Below are 17,387 nucleotides of genomic sequence, written 5' to 3'. Positions count from 1 at the left end.
ACCAGTATAACAGGATGGCAATAATTACATTAACCTTAAAATATATACCAGACAGAGCCAACATTTTTATAACCAATAGGCTGATTAGGCTGTAGCCTAGAGCGCCAGCACTGTGGGTGGGGGGCTTGCAGGTGACAGCTGAGGAATGAAATGATGTATTGGGCCGTATGAATTACGAGTCCCTGAGCGCCCATACACGTATGTTTAGCAGCATCACAAGGGAAGCTACATGTGTATTAGCCTAGGGCACCTGAAACCTTTAATCAGGCCCTAACAATAGCTACATATAGTACAAATAGATCATTCAAATATATGAGCAGTTCAAATGCACAGGCTCCATAATTACAACAGGCAGCCCACAACAAAAATACCAGTTTGGAGCCCAAAATAAAAATGTAGAAAATATATAAGTATAAAAGTCACTATTTTCTCTGAAACTATGAAAATATGCTATGTATTTTATGTTCCTTCCAGTTGCGCAGCTGTAGCAGAATATGGATTATTGAGAATCTATATTCGGTGCTGATATATATATATATATATATATATATATATATATATATATATATATATGTCTGTACCCTTGCATGTGGTGGCAGTGTGATTAACATACTGGACTGTTTGGCACCCCAGTGGCTGTGTGGACGGTACTGTAGTAGTGAGGACATCATTTTAATGGATGTAATGCATTGTGGAATTAATGCTTCATTGAGGTCACATTATTAGGGGCAAGGTATAAAGGCTGTTTGCTATCTGTAGCACATGTCATAGTTGGCCAGGTCCCTTGGAAAGACATCCTCTAATGAGGCAAGATATCCCATACAGTCTGTGTTAGGGTAAGCACAAGAATCCTGGACCTTCACTGATTCTTGATAGTCCACCGAGCAACAATAGGCACAATAGCAGAATGTGGAATTGTTCTGGTGTTGGAGTGTGTGGTGGTCCATGCTGGCAGATACACAGCTCCTGGTGTCCATGTTGGAAGGGGAGCTATAACTCTGAGGAACAAACTCTGGACTTTGGTAAGTTGGAGAGTATTCAAAAGAGTTTGACAAGTCAGATGAATCTGATGGTGATTCTGGTGTCTGCAACAAAATAACACAGATAAGATATAGGGGGGAATTTACTAAAGGAAATTTGTAAAAAATAGGTGTATTTGTATCCAGAAAAACACTTATTTTTGACATTTACTATCCCGAAAATACGGCAATTCGTATTCGTATTGATGTGCTATCAATACGAATATGAATTGCAGTATTTTCGGGATAGTAAATGTCAAAAATAAGTGTATTTCTGGATACAAATACACCTATTTCTAACAAATTTCCTTTAGTAAATTTCCCCCTTAGTGTCACGAAGTCTGCATTTCTACATTTTAATAAAAAAATAAAAAAACAAGAGAGAGAGAGAGAGAGAGAGAGAGAGAGAGAGAGAGAGAGTCTAAAAAAAGATGCAAAAGTATTTATAAATTCAAGAAATTATAAGGAGACATTAATACACAGAAGAAGGGAGGGTGAGTAAGAGACAAAGAGAGGGAGCAAGACAGACTAACATATAGATGGAAAGGTATTTATTAATGTAATAAATGATAAAAAAAAGACTAACATAGAGAGAGAGAGAGAGAGAGAGAGAGAGAGAGAGAGAAAGAGAGAGAGAGAGAGGGAGAGAGAGACTAACAGAAATATAGAAAGATATTTATTAATGTAATAAATGATAAAAAAGACTAACAGAGAGAGAGGGAGAGGGAGAGAGAGAGACTAACAGAAAGATAGAAAGGTATTTATTAATATAATGAATGAAAAAAAGAGACTAATACAGAGAGAGAGAGAGAGAGAGAGAGAGAGAGAGAGAGAGAGAGAGAGAGAGAGAGAGAGAGAGAGAGAAAGAGAGACTAACAGAGAGATGCAAAGGTATTTATAATTATAATAAATGATAAAAAAGACTAATACACAGAAGGAGGGAGGAAGGGAGGGAGAGAGAGAGACTAACAAAGATAAAAAGGTATTTATTAATATAATCAATGAAAATGAGAGACTAATACAGAGAGAGAGAGAGAGAGAGAGAGAGAGAGAGAGAGAGAGAGAGAGAGAGAGAGAGAGAGAGAGAGAGATGGAAATGTGTTTATTTGTGTATTACATTATATAGGGAGACTAATACAGGGGGAGAATAGAGACTAACAGAAAGATGGAAGGGTATTTATAAAGATAATGAATTATAAAGAGAGACTAATACACAGAAGGTGGGAGAGAGATTCTCTAACATGAATATGGAAAGATAAATACTTAAAGAGATGCCAATACAGAGAGAGAGAGAGAGAGAGAGAGAGAGAGAGAGAAAGAGAGAGAGAGAGAGAGAGAGAGAGAGAGAAAGAGAGAGAGAGAGAGAGAGAGAGAGAGAGAGAGAGAGAGAGAGAGAGAGAGAATGGGGCAAGACTTGGGAGGATGGGTGGGTAGAGGTGGTGCAGGGGGTGTGCGGGGAGCAGATATACAGACATTGGGCAGGAGGGGGCTTTTTGTGGTATTTAGGTCACATACAACAATATCCCTCTTCCAGTGACTTAAATAAGGTATTTGATGTTTGGTTCTAGTCCATGGAGCACGGAGCTTATGTCATCTTTGTGCTATTTGCTCATGAAACCTTCTCAAACCTGTTTGTCCTACATGTCTCTCGGGCACTTTCAGCTACAGATTCCTTGTAGAGCAGATATTGCACTGACATACCATAGAACTATCAGGTGAGACCCCGTGACACTAGCAGGCCTCTGATAGACTCTCCATTGTTAGTACATAACAGGAAAAGTGATAAAAGTTACCATGTTCTGGTGGAAGATGGGAGATGGCTGGATGGCTCCTTCCATGAAGCACATATATTGATTCTGGAAGACGCTAATGCTGGAGTCTGTTACATTGTTACATTCAGGTCCAAGGTAGGCATCCACCAGCAGCTGGTCCAAGAAACTCAGATGGTCCTCCTGAGGTCCATAGACTGGGAAGTCCCCGGTCTGCTGGTGGCTGGGTGCAGATGCTGGATATTCACACGCACTATAAATGTCTAAGGATTAATACAAGGCCACGGTTAGTTTGTATGTATACAATGCACTATTTGCAAATCAAACAAGAAGTCCCTATTTTGCATAATCTTGTTTGCCTTCCACAATGGACTATTTTTGAACATAATAAAAAAATATTTCGTTCTTCATCGGTATCCTGAATTCACTAAACGGCGAAGTCTGTGCAAAATCTGACACCTAAATGTCATGAATGACATAAACGAATAAGCTCAGATGCTCCTGTATGATAATTCATGTTTGGAAACTGCACATTGATATTACTTAAGGTGTGTAGTCATTTTAGAACCAATGATAGAAAATCCTCATTTTTATCTAGTAGGTTAATCTAAAAAATAAGTTACAATCTAAATAATAAAAGATCAGCAAATGAGGGTTATTTAGAATAAAAAAGTCAATAGTATAAGCTAGGAAGAAAAGACACGATTAAAACTCTTATTTCCAAACACACACTAAAAGCTGTCTTCTCTTTGAAACTGGAATATACGACTTAAAATCCCTTCAACACCTCTGTCAAAAATGTCACATTGGGTTATTTCAAGAAAAGAAAAAAAAAAAAAAAGGAAAGAGAAAAAACCCTTAAATGGTGATCCTGTTTTCCTCATCTGCATTCTTTCTTCTTTTATCGAATCTGATTGGTTGGAATAATTATTAAGTGGATCGTAAGTTGAGATGTAAAAAGCTTTGAGAGGCTTCCATGTATAAAGAATTCCTGTGACTTTTCTAATGATTTGGGGACTTTTTGTTTGTGTTATTTTTTGTTTAATTAGTTTTGAATGTTTTTTTAAACACCAACCTGAAGGAATTGGATCAGCAATCTTCACTCTGTCCTGTTGGGGATCCTGGAGAAAAAAAAAAAAATGACAAAGAAAAAAAATATGAGATTGGTTCTATGGTGATATTTATCAATAATTATGAGTCTGCTTCATGTAGTGTAAATGAATGGGTAAGTGATACATTATTTTCTCTCTTTATTTTTTCAATATTGTTTATTTATATCGTTTATGATGTACTTTGAAATGTATCAATACTCTGATTCCCCTTGTATGTATTGTATCCTTTTTGTTGCTACTAATTACATTGTGTCTGCAGGGGACCGGTCTTACTACACTTCAGAGCAAGCATATCAAGGCAAGACAAGCAAGATCTACAGAACTACAATGCAGAGGGAGAATCTATATACAGCCTGCACTGCACTGCACTGACTGATACAAACGTATGCATACATTTTTATTATTTCTCCTACATGTTCTGAAAGCAGATTCATTTGTGTTTTAAATATTAATAATCATATTCACTATATAAAATGATGCACTGGTTAAATGATGCCAACACTCATCCCCAACAACACACGTTTGTATTTTATCCACAACAAATAGTAAAAAGTAAAAAAAAAAAAAAACATGTATTACTGAATCTTGTGAAGGATTCCCAATGATTGCTTTAACTGGTTCCTGTACAATACCAGGTCCAATTTCTGGGGCGTTCTCAGCTAGTCCGTGGTGGAATGGGTTAATGTTTAAAGGGACTGAGGTGCTGCTGGGATCACTAGAGGAGGGGTTCTTCTCCCTCGCACACTACTAGCTAGGTGAGGCTGCAGCCTCAGGTATTGTTTCCAGCCCAGACATTACTGTAGGTTTCCAATGTCATGAACCAGGAAGAACTAATGATTTACCTGGCAGCTCCCAAAGCAAATAGACCAGGGCTATAGATCCCTTCCAATTTATTTAAATACATATATTTTTCATGAGGTCTTTTCAACTACTTTATATTGTGCTAGCTAAAGTAAACAGCAGCATACTACAATGATATCTCACTAGGTTCATTTACAGTAACTGAAAAGTGCTAACCTAGAAAATAATCCAAAGACTGGATGGTACTCAGTGCACGCTGATCTCTGTAGCCATGGGTTCTGCCAGCGTAGAACTGACATTTGGATTTTAGAGATCAGGCAAGTCTAGAACGTTTGCATTTTGAGAGTTGCTTTAAGTCACCCTTTTAAAATGATCAGTGCTGCAAATTTCTCAAGGCTGCTCCACCAAGCTACTACAGGGGTACAATAATTCATCACATCAGGAATTGTCTTTCATTTTTAAAATTAGGCAATTTCAGCAAATATCTGAGTGATTTCAGTAGGCTACTGAATATATACTTTTTTCTGTTTTCTTCTTAAAATATCCATAATGTATTTTTATGCAGTAGTCAAATAATGATTCTCATGATGTATGTATATATATATATATATATATATATATGTATATATATATATATATACATAGATAGATAGATAGATAGATACATTATTTGGAAATTACTCACTTAAAACTAAATGAAAACAATGAAACAACTTACTGCAAAACTCTAGAAGTAAATTAGCCAACCAAAGAGTTTTATGTCAATAAATGTAGAATAGATATGTAAACCAATATATTATTATTATTATTATTATTATTATGATTATTATAGAACAGATTGACTTAAGAGTCATTTTCAGTTATTTCATTTTTTTTATTATAGAGTACAGTATTTATAAACTACTGTATACAGTGCTCCTGTCATAGTATCTAAACATCCATCTACAAACGTTCACTGAGCCCGGTATGGCTGGAGATCCTTCTCTAAATTGCTTCATTTAACCCTCCAACATAGGGGTCAAAATTATAGGGGTAAAGGTCGATTTTGGTTGATGTTGGGGTTACTGGTGAACAATATAAAATCTGTGTTTTATCAATGTTGGACTTCAAAGGCTAGAACACACATTGACTAACATTTAAAAAAGAATAAGATCACTTTTAAATCATTCACCAGTGACTTAAATCGAACAAAATTGATCTATACCTGATATTCTCTTAATATTGGACTTACTCAGCATGGCTGCAATACGTAGCAGTTACTAATAGGAAGTGTATGGAGTAGTGGGGTAGAGTAGTGTAACTGCCCAGAGCTACCAATCAGCTTCTAGATAGCATCAAGTACATTTTTCTCAACTCTTTTGAATATTAGGCACATCGTGTATGGGTCATTGGTTCAACCCTGTTTAGGTTGACATGCATTGTGTCGACCACTGAAGGTTGACAGGGCTTAGACCGGCACCTGAGATTGGTGAACATGGCTAAAGTTGACAGGGTTGGAAGGTTGACACAAGCATTAGGTTGACAATGGGAAGCTTGATAGTCAAAATCTGGACATGAGATTTTCAAGTTTATATGTCCTGAATGTTGACATAGTCGACATGTCCCCTCGCATGGCTCGCTGAGCTCACCATGCTTTGGGCAAGGTGCCCCGTTGCCCTCGGTACACTATTTTATTTTCCCACCACGCCGTAGTGGATGGTGGGGTATGAAATACTGCTTGTCAGCACATGTTAGCTCCAAAAACCTTGAAAAACTCATGTCAACCTTTTTGACTGTCGACCTTCCCATTGTCAACTTAATGCTTGTGTTGGTCCTTCCAACTCTGTCGGCCTTAGCCATGTCCACCAATTTCAGTTGTCAACCTAAGCCCCGTCGGCCTTCAGTTGTAGACCCAATACATGTCAACCGAAATAGGGTCGACTATTTTTAAATGTGCTATTCAAAAGAAGTGGTATCATTGCTACATTATCTCCTTCCCCAAACTACTTCTAGGTAAATGATCATTGATCCAGTGGGGTGCGTAGTCTTCAGCTGATATTAATCATCAGACCATATTTGATCTGATACTACAGAGTATGTTACAGCAGACAGTCCCACAATGTATGCAGATAGATTAGCTTAATATGAAGGTGGAGGATTTAAACCTCACACATGCCACACAAAAGACGTTGTGCTCTTTAAACAGTACAGTAACCTGGCCTATTAATAATTACATATATCTGGCACTGATAGCCACAGGTGAGAAAGGCAAACAATGGGGTGTGCCTATTGAAATGCAGAAATGAGTATTATACTAGTCTGGTGGCTACTGGAGATATGAGAGGTGGAAAACTTACTGAGCCATTCTGTTCTGCTTGAAGCGCCCTCCTCTGTTCCAACAACTCTTTGACTGTCATCCTCACCTTAACGCCCTGGTATACCTTTGGTTTGGCTGAAAAACAGAAAAGGGACAAAATTAACAGTAATCATCATGAGAAAGGCAAATAGCTAAGAGATGATAGAGGCCTTATCTTAAGACGTATTTCATGCAGTTTTAATGGTCATTTACTTTATTAGATACTTTACACACTCTTCGGGTATAAACAGAGCAAGAGTCAAAGCTTGGCCAATATTAGCGGATACCCCTTTCACATAGCAATTAATTACTGGATACAAGCCGGTTTGACCCGGTAATTAGTGAGATGTGAAAGGGGTTACCCTGTCCCGAAAACGGGTTGCAACCCGGCAATACGAACAGGTAAAAAAGCAGGGTTCGTTGCTGCGTTGCTTGGCGGTGTGAACGAGCGACCCGTTCCCGTACACACTATGGAGGAGTCAGTGCTTGGAACAGTGCCACCTATAAGAGCTGCATCCTCCCCGGCCCTCAATGAGGCAACTACTCCCTGCCGCGCACCCGAGTGATGTCAGCGATGCCGGTTCGCTGTGGGGATGTGAACATCCCAAAATGCAGGTTTGTGACGGGACTGAACTGTTTCAAAGTCCCGGTGCGAATCTTCATTTTGTGATGTGAAAGTCGTATAATAGTCTTATATCTGTAAGTTACATATGGTGAACTGTGTGTTGTTTTACTGGCTAAAGAGAACCTCACAGGCACACTTACAGTCAGCACTTAGGGGTGAATTTACTAATATTATGTTCGTAATGCTAGTGTGCAGATCAGCCATTGGAAGGGGGGGGACAGGAACGACACTGTGGGGACTTGAGTCCCAGGCCCAGACAGGAAGGGGGCCCAGAACTGGAGTTTATAAAGTATACTGTGTCACATTTCCCTTGAATCAATAGAGGTTGAGTAATGTGGCCAGTGCTGCAGACACTGGAGGTCTTATTAGGCACTCCAGGTGTTCGAGTAAGGGAAGAGGGGCCCTGCCTATTTTGTCAGTCCCGGGCCCCACAATTTCTGATGGCAGGGAAATTACTGGGTTGATACCCTTAACCCGATAATTTGTGGTGCAGAGAGAGAGGGAGCAGAGACACCCAACATTTCAACTCCACGCTCTGGCAGGTAAGATGCTAATACATCTTATCTATATAGCTTCCTGCTTCGGCAAAGAGGCGAGGCTGGAAGAGCGACAGCAGCACAACATGTGCCTCAATACGTAATAACAGAACAAAGAGGTGAGAGGGCCCTGCTTGCAATCTATAGATCTATCTGGGGACGGGTCATTGGGTTGACCACTGAAGGTTGACAGGACTTAGGTTGACACCTGATATAGGTTGACTTGGCTAAGGTTGACATACGTTTTTCACAGTGTTTTGGAGCCGACGTGTGCCGACAGGCGTTATTTCATGCCCTACCATCCACTACGACATGGCAGGAGAATAAAATAGTGTGCTGAGCACAGCGAGATACTGTGCCCGAAGCATGGTGAGCGCAGCGAGATACTTTGCCCGAAGCATGGTGAGAGCAGCGAGATACTGTGCCCGAAGCATGGTGAGCGCAGTGAGATACTGTGCCCGAAGCATGGTGAGCGCAGCCAGATACTGTGCCCGAAGCATGGTGAGCGCAGCGAGATACTGTGCCCGAAGCATGGTGAGCGCAGCGAGATACTGTGCCCGAAGCATGGTGAGCGCAGCGAGATACTTTGCCCGAAGCATGGTGAGCGCAGCGAGATACTGTGCCCGAAGCATGGTGAGCACAGCGAGATACTGTGCCCGAAGCATGGTGAGCTCAGCGAGATACTGTGCCCGAAGCATGGTGAGCGCAGCGAGATACTGTGCCCGAAGCATGGTGAGCGCAGCAAGATACTGTGCCCGAAGCATGGTGAGCGCAGCGAGCCATGCGATGGGACGCGGTACACTTAGACGGTGTCCGACACGGGGCTGGGAGAGGCTAGAGGGTGACAGTCTGGTGGTGTGGATATGTTAGTGGGTAGAGTGTGGAATGCTGGTGTTGGAAGAAGATGGCAGGCTGGCAATGTGGGCAGTTAAGGGAGCCACTTCTGCCCATTACACCAGGGAAGGGCATTGGATTGTATCTAGCAAAGAGTCACGGACACTGCAGCAAAACACACAAGGACAGCTGCAGCTGTGTCCAACTGAGAATCAGTCCCTATGAGGAGAGATCCCGCCCCCTTTCAATAGACCCCAACCCCTCAACAGACCCCACCTCCAATGAGGGCTGCTTTTAGACATTTCCTGGTCTGGTTTGCCATCCCAATCCACCCCTGGTGTCAGCCCTGAAGGACCTACTTCATTGCTCCAGGGTCTGCTTTGTGTGTCCCAGAGTAGGAATAAGTATTGGTGGAGAGTGTGTGTCTGGGTCCTGCTGGGGTGTTTGTAGTGAGTGCATGGGGGGAGGGGGGGTTTCTGTTTGTTGCTGGGTTGGTTGAAGGGAATATGGAGGATGAATATAATACACAGGAGGCACCTTATGGTGCGGCTCGGACTGGAGTTTTGGTAGTGAATGCAGGTTGAGCGGAGGGATGGGGTGTATGCCAACAGATATCTCGCCTCCGTGCTCCCGGTATGAACGTATGCCCCTGCTTGTAAATGGTCCAGGTTACACACACTATAAACTATACTCTGAGCCAATAAGTGACTGTGTAGCTACCTGTTCCATGGAGAACAATTGAGAGTCACAGTCACCTGAGGCTGCCAAAGAGAAGATAGGAGGGGTATGGCCCATTGGGTTGACCCAATTTAGGTCGACATGCAGTGAGTTGACCACTGAAGGTCAACAGGCCTTAGATTGACACCATGGCTAAGGTCGACAGGATCAGAAAGTCAACACAAGCCTTAGGTTGACAATGGGAAGGTTGTCAGACAAAAGGTCGACATGATTTGTTCACTTTTTGTCCGGAATGTCGACATAGTCAACATGGGCACTGTCTGAGTGTACCGGGGCCCTTGCATGGCTCGCTGCGCTCACCATTGTTCTAATACGGTACCTCGCTGCACTCGGCACACTATTTTATTCTCCCACCACACCGTAATGGATGGTAGGGCATAAAATACCGCCTGCCGGCACGTGTCGGCTCAAAAATAAAAAAGGGAAGAACTCATGTCAAGTTTCGAATGTTGACCATTCCCATTGTCGATCTTAGACATGTCGACCTATTTCTGGTGTTGTGGACCTTATAGGATCAACCTATGACCGTATCCCGATAGGAGAAGTGAAAATGAATTCATATTTTCTATAACTATCTATCAAACTGAGATAACAATGATTCAAGTTTAAAAGCTGTTTCACTGAACTTATTCATATGGTGTCTCTCTCCCTCCCTCCCTCCCCCATCCCCTCTCCCATCCAATAGCTCTACCAATGGGATGCAGTTTAAATCCCGGTGGTCGGGATCCCGGCGTTCAGAATCCCGACGCTGGAATCCCGACCGCCGAAATCCCGACACTTTCTCCCTCCGTGGGTGTCCACGACACCCCTTGAAGGAGAACAAATTAGTGTGCCGAGCGTAGCGAGGCACGGGCCCGCTGCGTGGCGAGCGCAGCAAGCCCGCAAGGGGGAGCGATCCACGTCCCCCCCTTGTCGGGATTTCGACGGTCGGGATTCCGGCGTCGGGATTTTGAACGCCGGGATCCCGACCGCCGGGATTTCATACTGAATCCCTACCAACCTCTATATTTTCCAGGTCTGTAATTCAGAGGCCTACAACTCGTGTTCCATCAGTCAAACTACAAGTGGCAGCATGCCAAGAGGGGGAGGAGGGGGAGGGGGGTGTTAAGAGTCCGATCCTATTTCTCCTAGCCTTCTCTAATCCACTGGTGTCTTTTTAGATTGTGTAATGAGAAGTAGTTCCTGTGTCATGACTGTGTTTCTATGCTCGGTGCCCAATATCCCCTCAAACATGTATTACATTGCACTCTGTATGTAGCCCAGTATACAGCATGAAGAGGTGTCATATATTTATCTTTGCTTCCTGATGCAAATGTACAGCAAGGCATAAATGCAGGGCAATGACCATAACTTCCACATTTCAGCCAATATAATTATGGTGCAATTTTATAACTAGTTGGTGCTTTAGTTTACTGTCACTATTATACCAATGAGATAACTGTTACTACTGTAATATGCAATTCAGATCACTGTCACTATTATGTAATTCAGATTACTGTCACTATTATACCAATGAGATAACTGTTACTACTGTATTATGCAATTCAGATCACTGTCACTATTATGCAATTCAGATCACTGTCACTATTATGTGAAATGTATTACTGCTGTTATGTGAATATCTTTACGGCTACTATTATGTGATATTATTGACTAATCACTATTATGTGGTTCTTATTACTGACACTATTATGTGATTCCCATGACTGACACTATTACGTTATTCCCATGACTGACACTATTACGTTATTCCCATGACTGACACTATTATGTGATTCTCATTGCTGTCACTATTATGTGATTCCCATTACTGACACTATTATGTTATTCCCATTACTGACACTATTATTTGATTCTCATTACTGACACTATTATGTTATTCCCATGACTGACACTATTATGTGATTCTCATTGCTGTCACTATTACGTGATTCTCATTGCTGTCACTATTATGTGATTCCCATTACTGACACTATTATGTTATTCCCATTACTGACACTATTATGTGATTCTCATTACTGACACTATTATGTTATTCCCATTACTGACACTATTACACGATTCACATTACTGACACTATTATGTTATTCCCATTACTGACACTATTACATGATTCACATTACTGACACTATTACATGATTCACATTACTGACACTTTTACGTGATTCTCTGTACTGTCACTATTATGTGTTTCTCGCTGCTGACCCTATTATGTCATTCTCATTGCTGTCACTATTATGGGATTCTCATTGCTGTCACTATTATGGGATTCTCATTGCTGTCACTATTATGGGATTCTCATTGCTGTCACTATTATGGGATTCTCATTGCTGTCACTATTATGGGATTCTCATTGCTGACACTATTATGGGATTCTCATTGCTGTCACTATTATGGGATTCTCATTGCTGACACTATTATGGGATTCTCATTGCTGTCACTATTATGGGATTCTCATTGCTGTCACTATTATGGGATTCTCATTGCTGTCACTATTATGGGATTCTCATTGCTGACACTATTATGGGATTCTCATTGCTGTCACTATTATGGGATTCTCATTGCTGTCACTATTATGGGATTCTCATTGCTGTCACTATTATGTTATTCCCATTACTGACACTATTATGTGATTCTCATTACTGACACTATTATGTTATTCCCATTACTGACACTATTACACGATTCACATTACTGACACTATTATGTTATTCCCATTACTGACACTATTACACGATTCACATTACTGACACTATTATGTTATTCCCATTACTGACACTATTACATGATTCACATTACTGACACTATTACACGATTCACATTACTGACACTATTATGTGATTCCCATTGCTGACACTATTACATGATTCACATTACTGACACTTTTACGTGATTCTCTGTACTGTCACTATTATGTGTTTCTCGCTGCTGACCCTATTATGTGATTCTCATTGCTGTCACTATTATGTGTTTCTCACTGCTGACCCTATTATGGGATTCTCATTGCTGTCACTATTATGGGATTCTCATTGCTGTCACTATTATGGGATTCTCATTGCTGACACTATTATGTGATTCTCATTGCTGACACTATTATGGGATTCTCATTGATGTCACTATTATGTGATTCTCATTGCTGACACTATTATGGGATTCTCATTGCTGTCACTATTATGGGATTCTCATTGCTGTCACTATTATGTCATTCTCATTGCTGTCACTATTATGGGATTCTCATTGCTGTCACTATTATGGGATTCTCATTGCTGTCACTATTATGGGATTCTCATTGCTGACACTATTATGTGATTCTCATTGCTGACACTATTATGGGATTCTCATTGATGTCACTATTATGTGATTCTCATTGCTGACACTATTATGGGATTCTCATTGCTGTCACTATTATGGGATTCTCATTGCTGTCACTATTATGGGATTCTCATTGCTGACACTATTATGTGATTCTCATTGCTGACACTATTATGGGATTCTCATTGATGTCACTATTATGGGATTCTCATTGCTGTCACTATTATGGGATTCTCATTGCTGACACTATTATGTGATTCTTAATATGTCACAATTATGTGAGGTTACTTTGCAGCCTGGAGAATGACTGATTCGAAATAATAGTCTGAAATTTTACCAAGTCCAAACATTTATTTGCTTTGCTGTAAAGACATAAGATCTACACTTACAGCTACAATGTTGCAACATTCTATCTGCACAGCAACAAAGTAGCTCAGGCAGATCGCTGCACACATGTTACTATATACAGTGATTCAGACGTAAAGTCTCGGCTATACCTGGAGCTTTTACGACAACAATGGGGGAACAGGCTGCAGTACTGGAGGACGCTTCCCTGCAGTGTGGTAGATGTTTTACTTACTGCTAGTGGCTGATAGCCAGCCACCCTGTGTGCCCCCCTGCCCTGGATCAGGACAGCTGCTATGTAAGTACAATAGTGATTGCTAGTGTGTAAGAAGCAGAGTGCAGGTATGACTGGCCGCAAGGACAGTACATAACGCGTGTGCGGAAGTGAGACAGGCGATACACTCACTGTCACCTATATGCTATTTACTAAAAAGTAACAGTAACCTATATGTCCTAATAACATGACACTAGTGCAGCATATCCCTGGTCTGACTGTAATAAATAGCGGCGTTGGGTGATGTAGAGATCGCAGACACGGAATGGTAATGGGGGAAGCAGACCCCTCCCACTTACTTATAATCAGCAGATATGGATGGACCTTTAACTTCTGCGTATATCTATGAATAATGGAGGAGAGGGATGTCTGATTCCGTATTAATACCCAACATTAAACTCACGTTATGATTATGATGTGATTGCTCTAGTAGTATAATGGGGGCAGGATATATATATATAGATTCAAAGTGGTATCCGGCTCTCCATATAGAAATAAATCAGCGCCGGGTGCCCATACAGCATCAATAGTAACTGGAACCAGGGTGGTATAGCACTCCAGGCGTCTTGGTAACAGCAATAAAACTCACAGACCACAGCGTGGTCTGTGAGTTTTATTGCTGTTACCAAGACGCCTGGAGTGCTATACCACCCTGGTTCCAGTATGTATATATATATATATATATATATATATATATATATATATATATATATATATATATATATATATATATATATATTTGGCTATTATGGGTTTATCTTAAGTAAGCATCACCTGTATTGGTATGGTAATGCACTGACATTGATAAGATAATGAGTCTTTAGCAGTTAATTAGCTACTGCTGCAGATAATTATGCACCGATAGATAGGAGAGACAATTGCCGTGTTGTCCCACAAGCAAAGTATATAAAGGCGGACACTGTATTATTGATAGGGGTGCAGATCTGTAACCATGCCTAATGACTTTATTGAGTAGAAGTTGTGTTATTCATGATAAAGTTTAATACTGTGTTTCTGGACTTGTATGTGTGTGCATGTAATTGTGTGTATATAAATGTGATCTAGGGGAGAACAGGCAGCTACAGCATCACAGTAGGAAGCAGATGCGTGATCACTGCGCTGGCAGCTCTTGTCTGTTAAATGGTCATTTAAATAATGGAACGTTCCGGGCATGGTGATTGTGTACAGTATAAACACTTTGTAACAGCCATGACGCTGGTTTACAGCCTCATAATACCTGATATGACTTATAACAACACTGATGCCACTTGTGGCATTGTGCATGAGTATATTGTGGGGGTATTATACTAAGTTCAATAATGCATCAATTAAGAATTAAATCACATATATATATTAGTGTCACCTATACTTGTCCCTTCCCATTCCACAGTAACAGAAATCTATATTATTGCTTCTATTATTGCTGTCTCAATGTATCCGTTTGTTAAGAGTAACCAATAAAGGCTACGACGAGCCGGTTCTGGGGGGGCGGTTAAGGTTACATTTCCTCTCCCCAGTTAGCATCCAGCTAGGCGGATAAACGAGCGAGAAAATCTCCCGCAGAGAGCGCCCCCTCCCGGTGATAGGCTGCGTAGAGTCTCCGCTCGTGGCTCAGCAGCCAGCTCCGATCTGATCTGCGGGAGAAGAGGGCAGCGCAGCCCCGGGAGACCCAACAGAGACATCGGGCCAGAGGGACTGCACACTGACCCCTTCGCAGGCTCCAGCTACAGGGGGGGAGGGAGGAGGGGAACCCGCTGGGGATCTGGTGGCTTCTCCTAGCCATAGGGGAAATCAGAAACGCCCAGTTTTAACGGTCAGAGATGGGGGGGATCCACAAAACTCGCATTTCTAATCTCTATCTCGCACATTTTTTTTTTTGGCATTTATGTTTTTTTTTTTTTTTAAGATGTCACTGAGAAAAATCACTTGATTTGCAATCTGCATTCACCAGGATCAGTGATTTATCACTGCATGAGGTGTGCATGGGACAATAGCTGGGGAAGGTGCATGCACCAGGCTCAGCTACCTTGTAAATGTCTGATACTAAAAATGTCTTAAAACACGGCAAAAATGCTCTGCAGAACATTTGGGGGGTACCCAAGTTGCATCCCCTGGGAGATATCACCCTCCAGAGTACTGCATGTAACTGCTGTGTCTGATTCCTAACCCCACTTAGTACATTCATGCTATTTACAAATAAGAAGTTATCTAATGCCACAAAATAAGCCATGTGAATCTTTGTCATGTAAATATGCAAATGCTAATTTTTTTTTTTGCTTAATGCACTGTTAAAGCTGAACATTTCCCCTGCATATTAATGTGTCTCATTTCTTTAAAGGCAACTGCCTAGGCAGAGGAGAAAAGGTTTACACACACATACAAAATACTGCCAAAGAGGGGCAAAAAAAAGAATAAAACAAAATAAACTTACCAGACATTTGGGATTATTCGAAGTTTTCCTTAATTAAATAAAAAAACAAAAAAACAAAACCAAAATACCAAATAGAATCCAGCTGATGCTGCTGTAGGGATAAGCCCCTGCACCTCTGCAATAGAGGCAAAATAGGGCATAAGAGTGTAATTTCTTTAAAGTTCTTAAAATACACCAAGTCACTTAGCAGAAATTCAGACAGTAGATATACAATACAAATGTATTATACCTACAGATATATGATTGAATTTTTCCCCCAACATGCCACCTATTTAAAAACTCTAGAAACCAATGATTTGACAATCAACGATTGCGCGATAGTTTCAATTTGAATATTCAAAGCCCTAACAAAAAGGGAGATCTTTCCTTGAAACAAAGCACTTTCACATATAACTGAGGGTCTCTGGGAATAAGATTTGTCCTCATCCCCTCCCACTGCCCCCCTTTTTTCCATATTTTTCACATTTTATACCCCTTTACCCAAAATTTTGTCTGTGCTCACAAAGAGCCCCTCTATCTGCAGCACAGGGGGAACTGGGTGGACAGAAACCTGTGGAAGTGTAATGTCTAACTGTCTGACATGTGTTGGTGCAGTGGGGATGTTTTTGGGGGGTCAGCTGCGGCTGATTTTTGCGTTTTTGGGGGATCTGGAGCTGGGATTTGGCTTGCAGGGGGCGTGGCTGCAGAGCAGACAGTGCTGAGCAGTTCGTTGTGTGAGAGGAGAAGGCCTCGGCCACTCTGCAGCTGGGCTGGGTGCTCTGCGTGCACACTGCGACTTGTGCGCGGCTGCTGCGCGTCTATCTGCGCAGGAAATGGCACTTTAACACTAGGGAGGATTGCAGAATTTATTAAGATGTTACACAACAGTGTTCTTCACACTAAAGAGAGAATATAAACCTGTTTTCACATACATACACACATTTTATCTTTATATATACACACACATATGTATGTGTGTGTGTGTATATATATATATATATATATATATATATATATATATATATATATATATATATATATATATATATATATATATATATATATATATATATATATAGAGCGAATTATTGAAATTATTTTATGCTTTGTTTTGAGGATTATTTAAGGGAACTGTAGGCATGCAGCTGATTCCTTAGAAGTACTGTGTGACCATGTGTTTAGCAAACATACACTTTAATATTGATTTGTATAAAGACATTACCGTTATTATGTAACAGGTAATCTACATCTTTCAGTATGTGAAATTGTCCATATAA

The 17,387-nt window shown here is 40.9% G+C and overlaps 1 protein-coding gene across 1 annotated transcript; it reads right to left on the bottom strand.

Moving 5' to 3' along the window:
• Positions 1-749: 749 nt before the first annotated feature.
• Positions 750-16,138, bottom strand: POU2AF3 (POU class 2 homeobox associating factor 3). The gene is made up of 5 exons (XM_083161550.1): positions 16,132-16,138; positions 7,038-7,132; positions 3,864-3,909; positions 2,813-3,051; positions 750-1,085 (listed from the first exon to the last, which is right to left on the bottom strand). The coding sequence occupies exons 1-5, from the start codon at positions 16,136-16,138 to the stop codon at positions 750-752; spliced, it is 723 nt and encodes a 240-aa protein (XP_083017676.1).
• Positions 16,139-17,387: the final 1,249 nt, after the last annotated feature.

The sequence above is a fragment of the Crinia signifera genome, chromosome 19 (assembly GCF_055691185.1).
Source record: "Crinia signifera chromosome 19, ASM5569118v1, whole genome shotgun sequence".
NCBI lineage: Eukaryota > Metazoa > Chordata > Amphibia > Anura > Myobatrachidae > Crinia > Crinia signifera.
This window is presented reverse-complemented; position numbering and strand designations above follow the sequence as displayed.

Excerpts from the sequence above, each read along its gene's own strand:
- POU2AF3 (XM_083161550.1), bottom strand. Across the intron at positions 3,910-7,037 it reads AAGCAGAACAGAATGGCTCA|GATCCCCAACAGGACAGAGT; the intron begins GTAAGTTTTCCA and ends TTTTTTCTCCAG. Across the intron at positions 3,052-3,863 it reads TGCTGATCCAATTCCTTCAG|ACATTTATAGTGCGTGTGAA; the intron begins GTTGGTGTTTAA and ends ATTAATCCTTAG.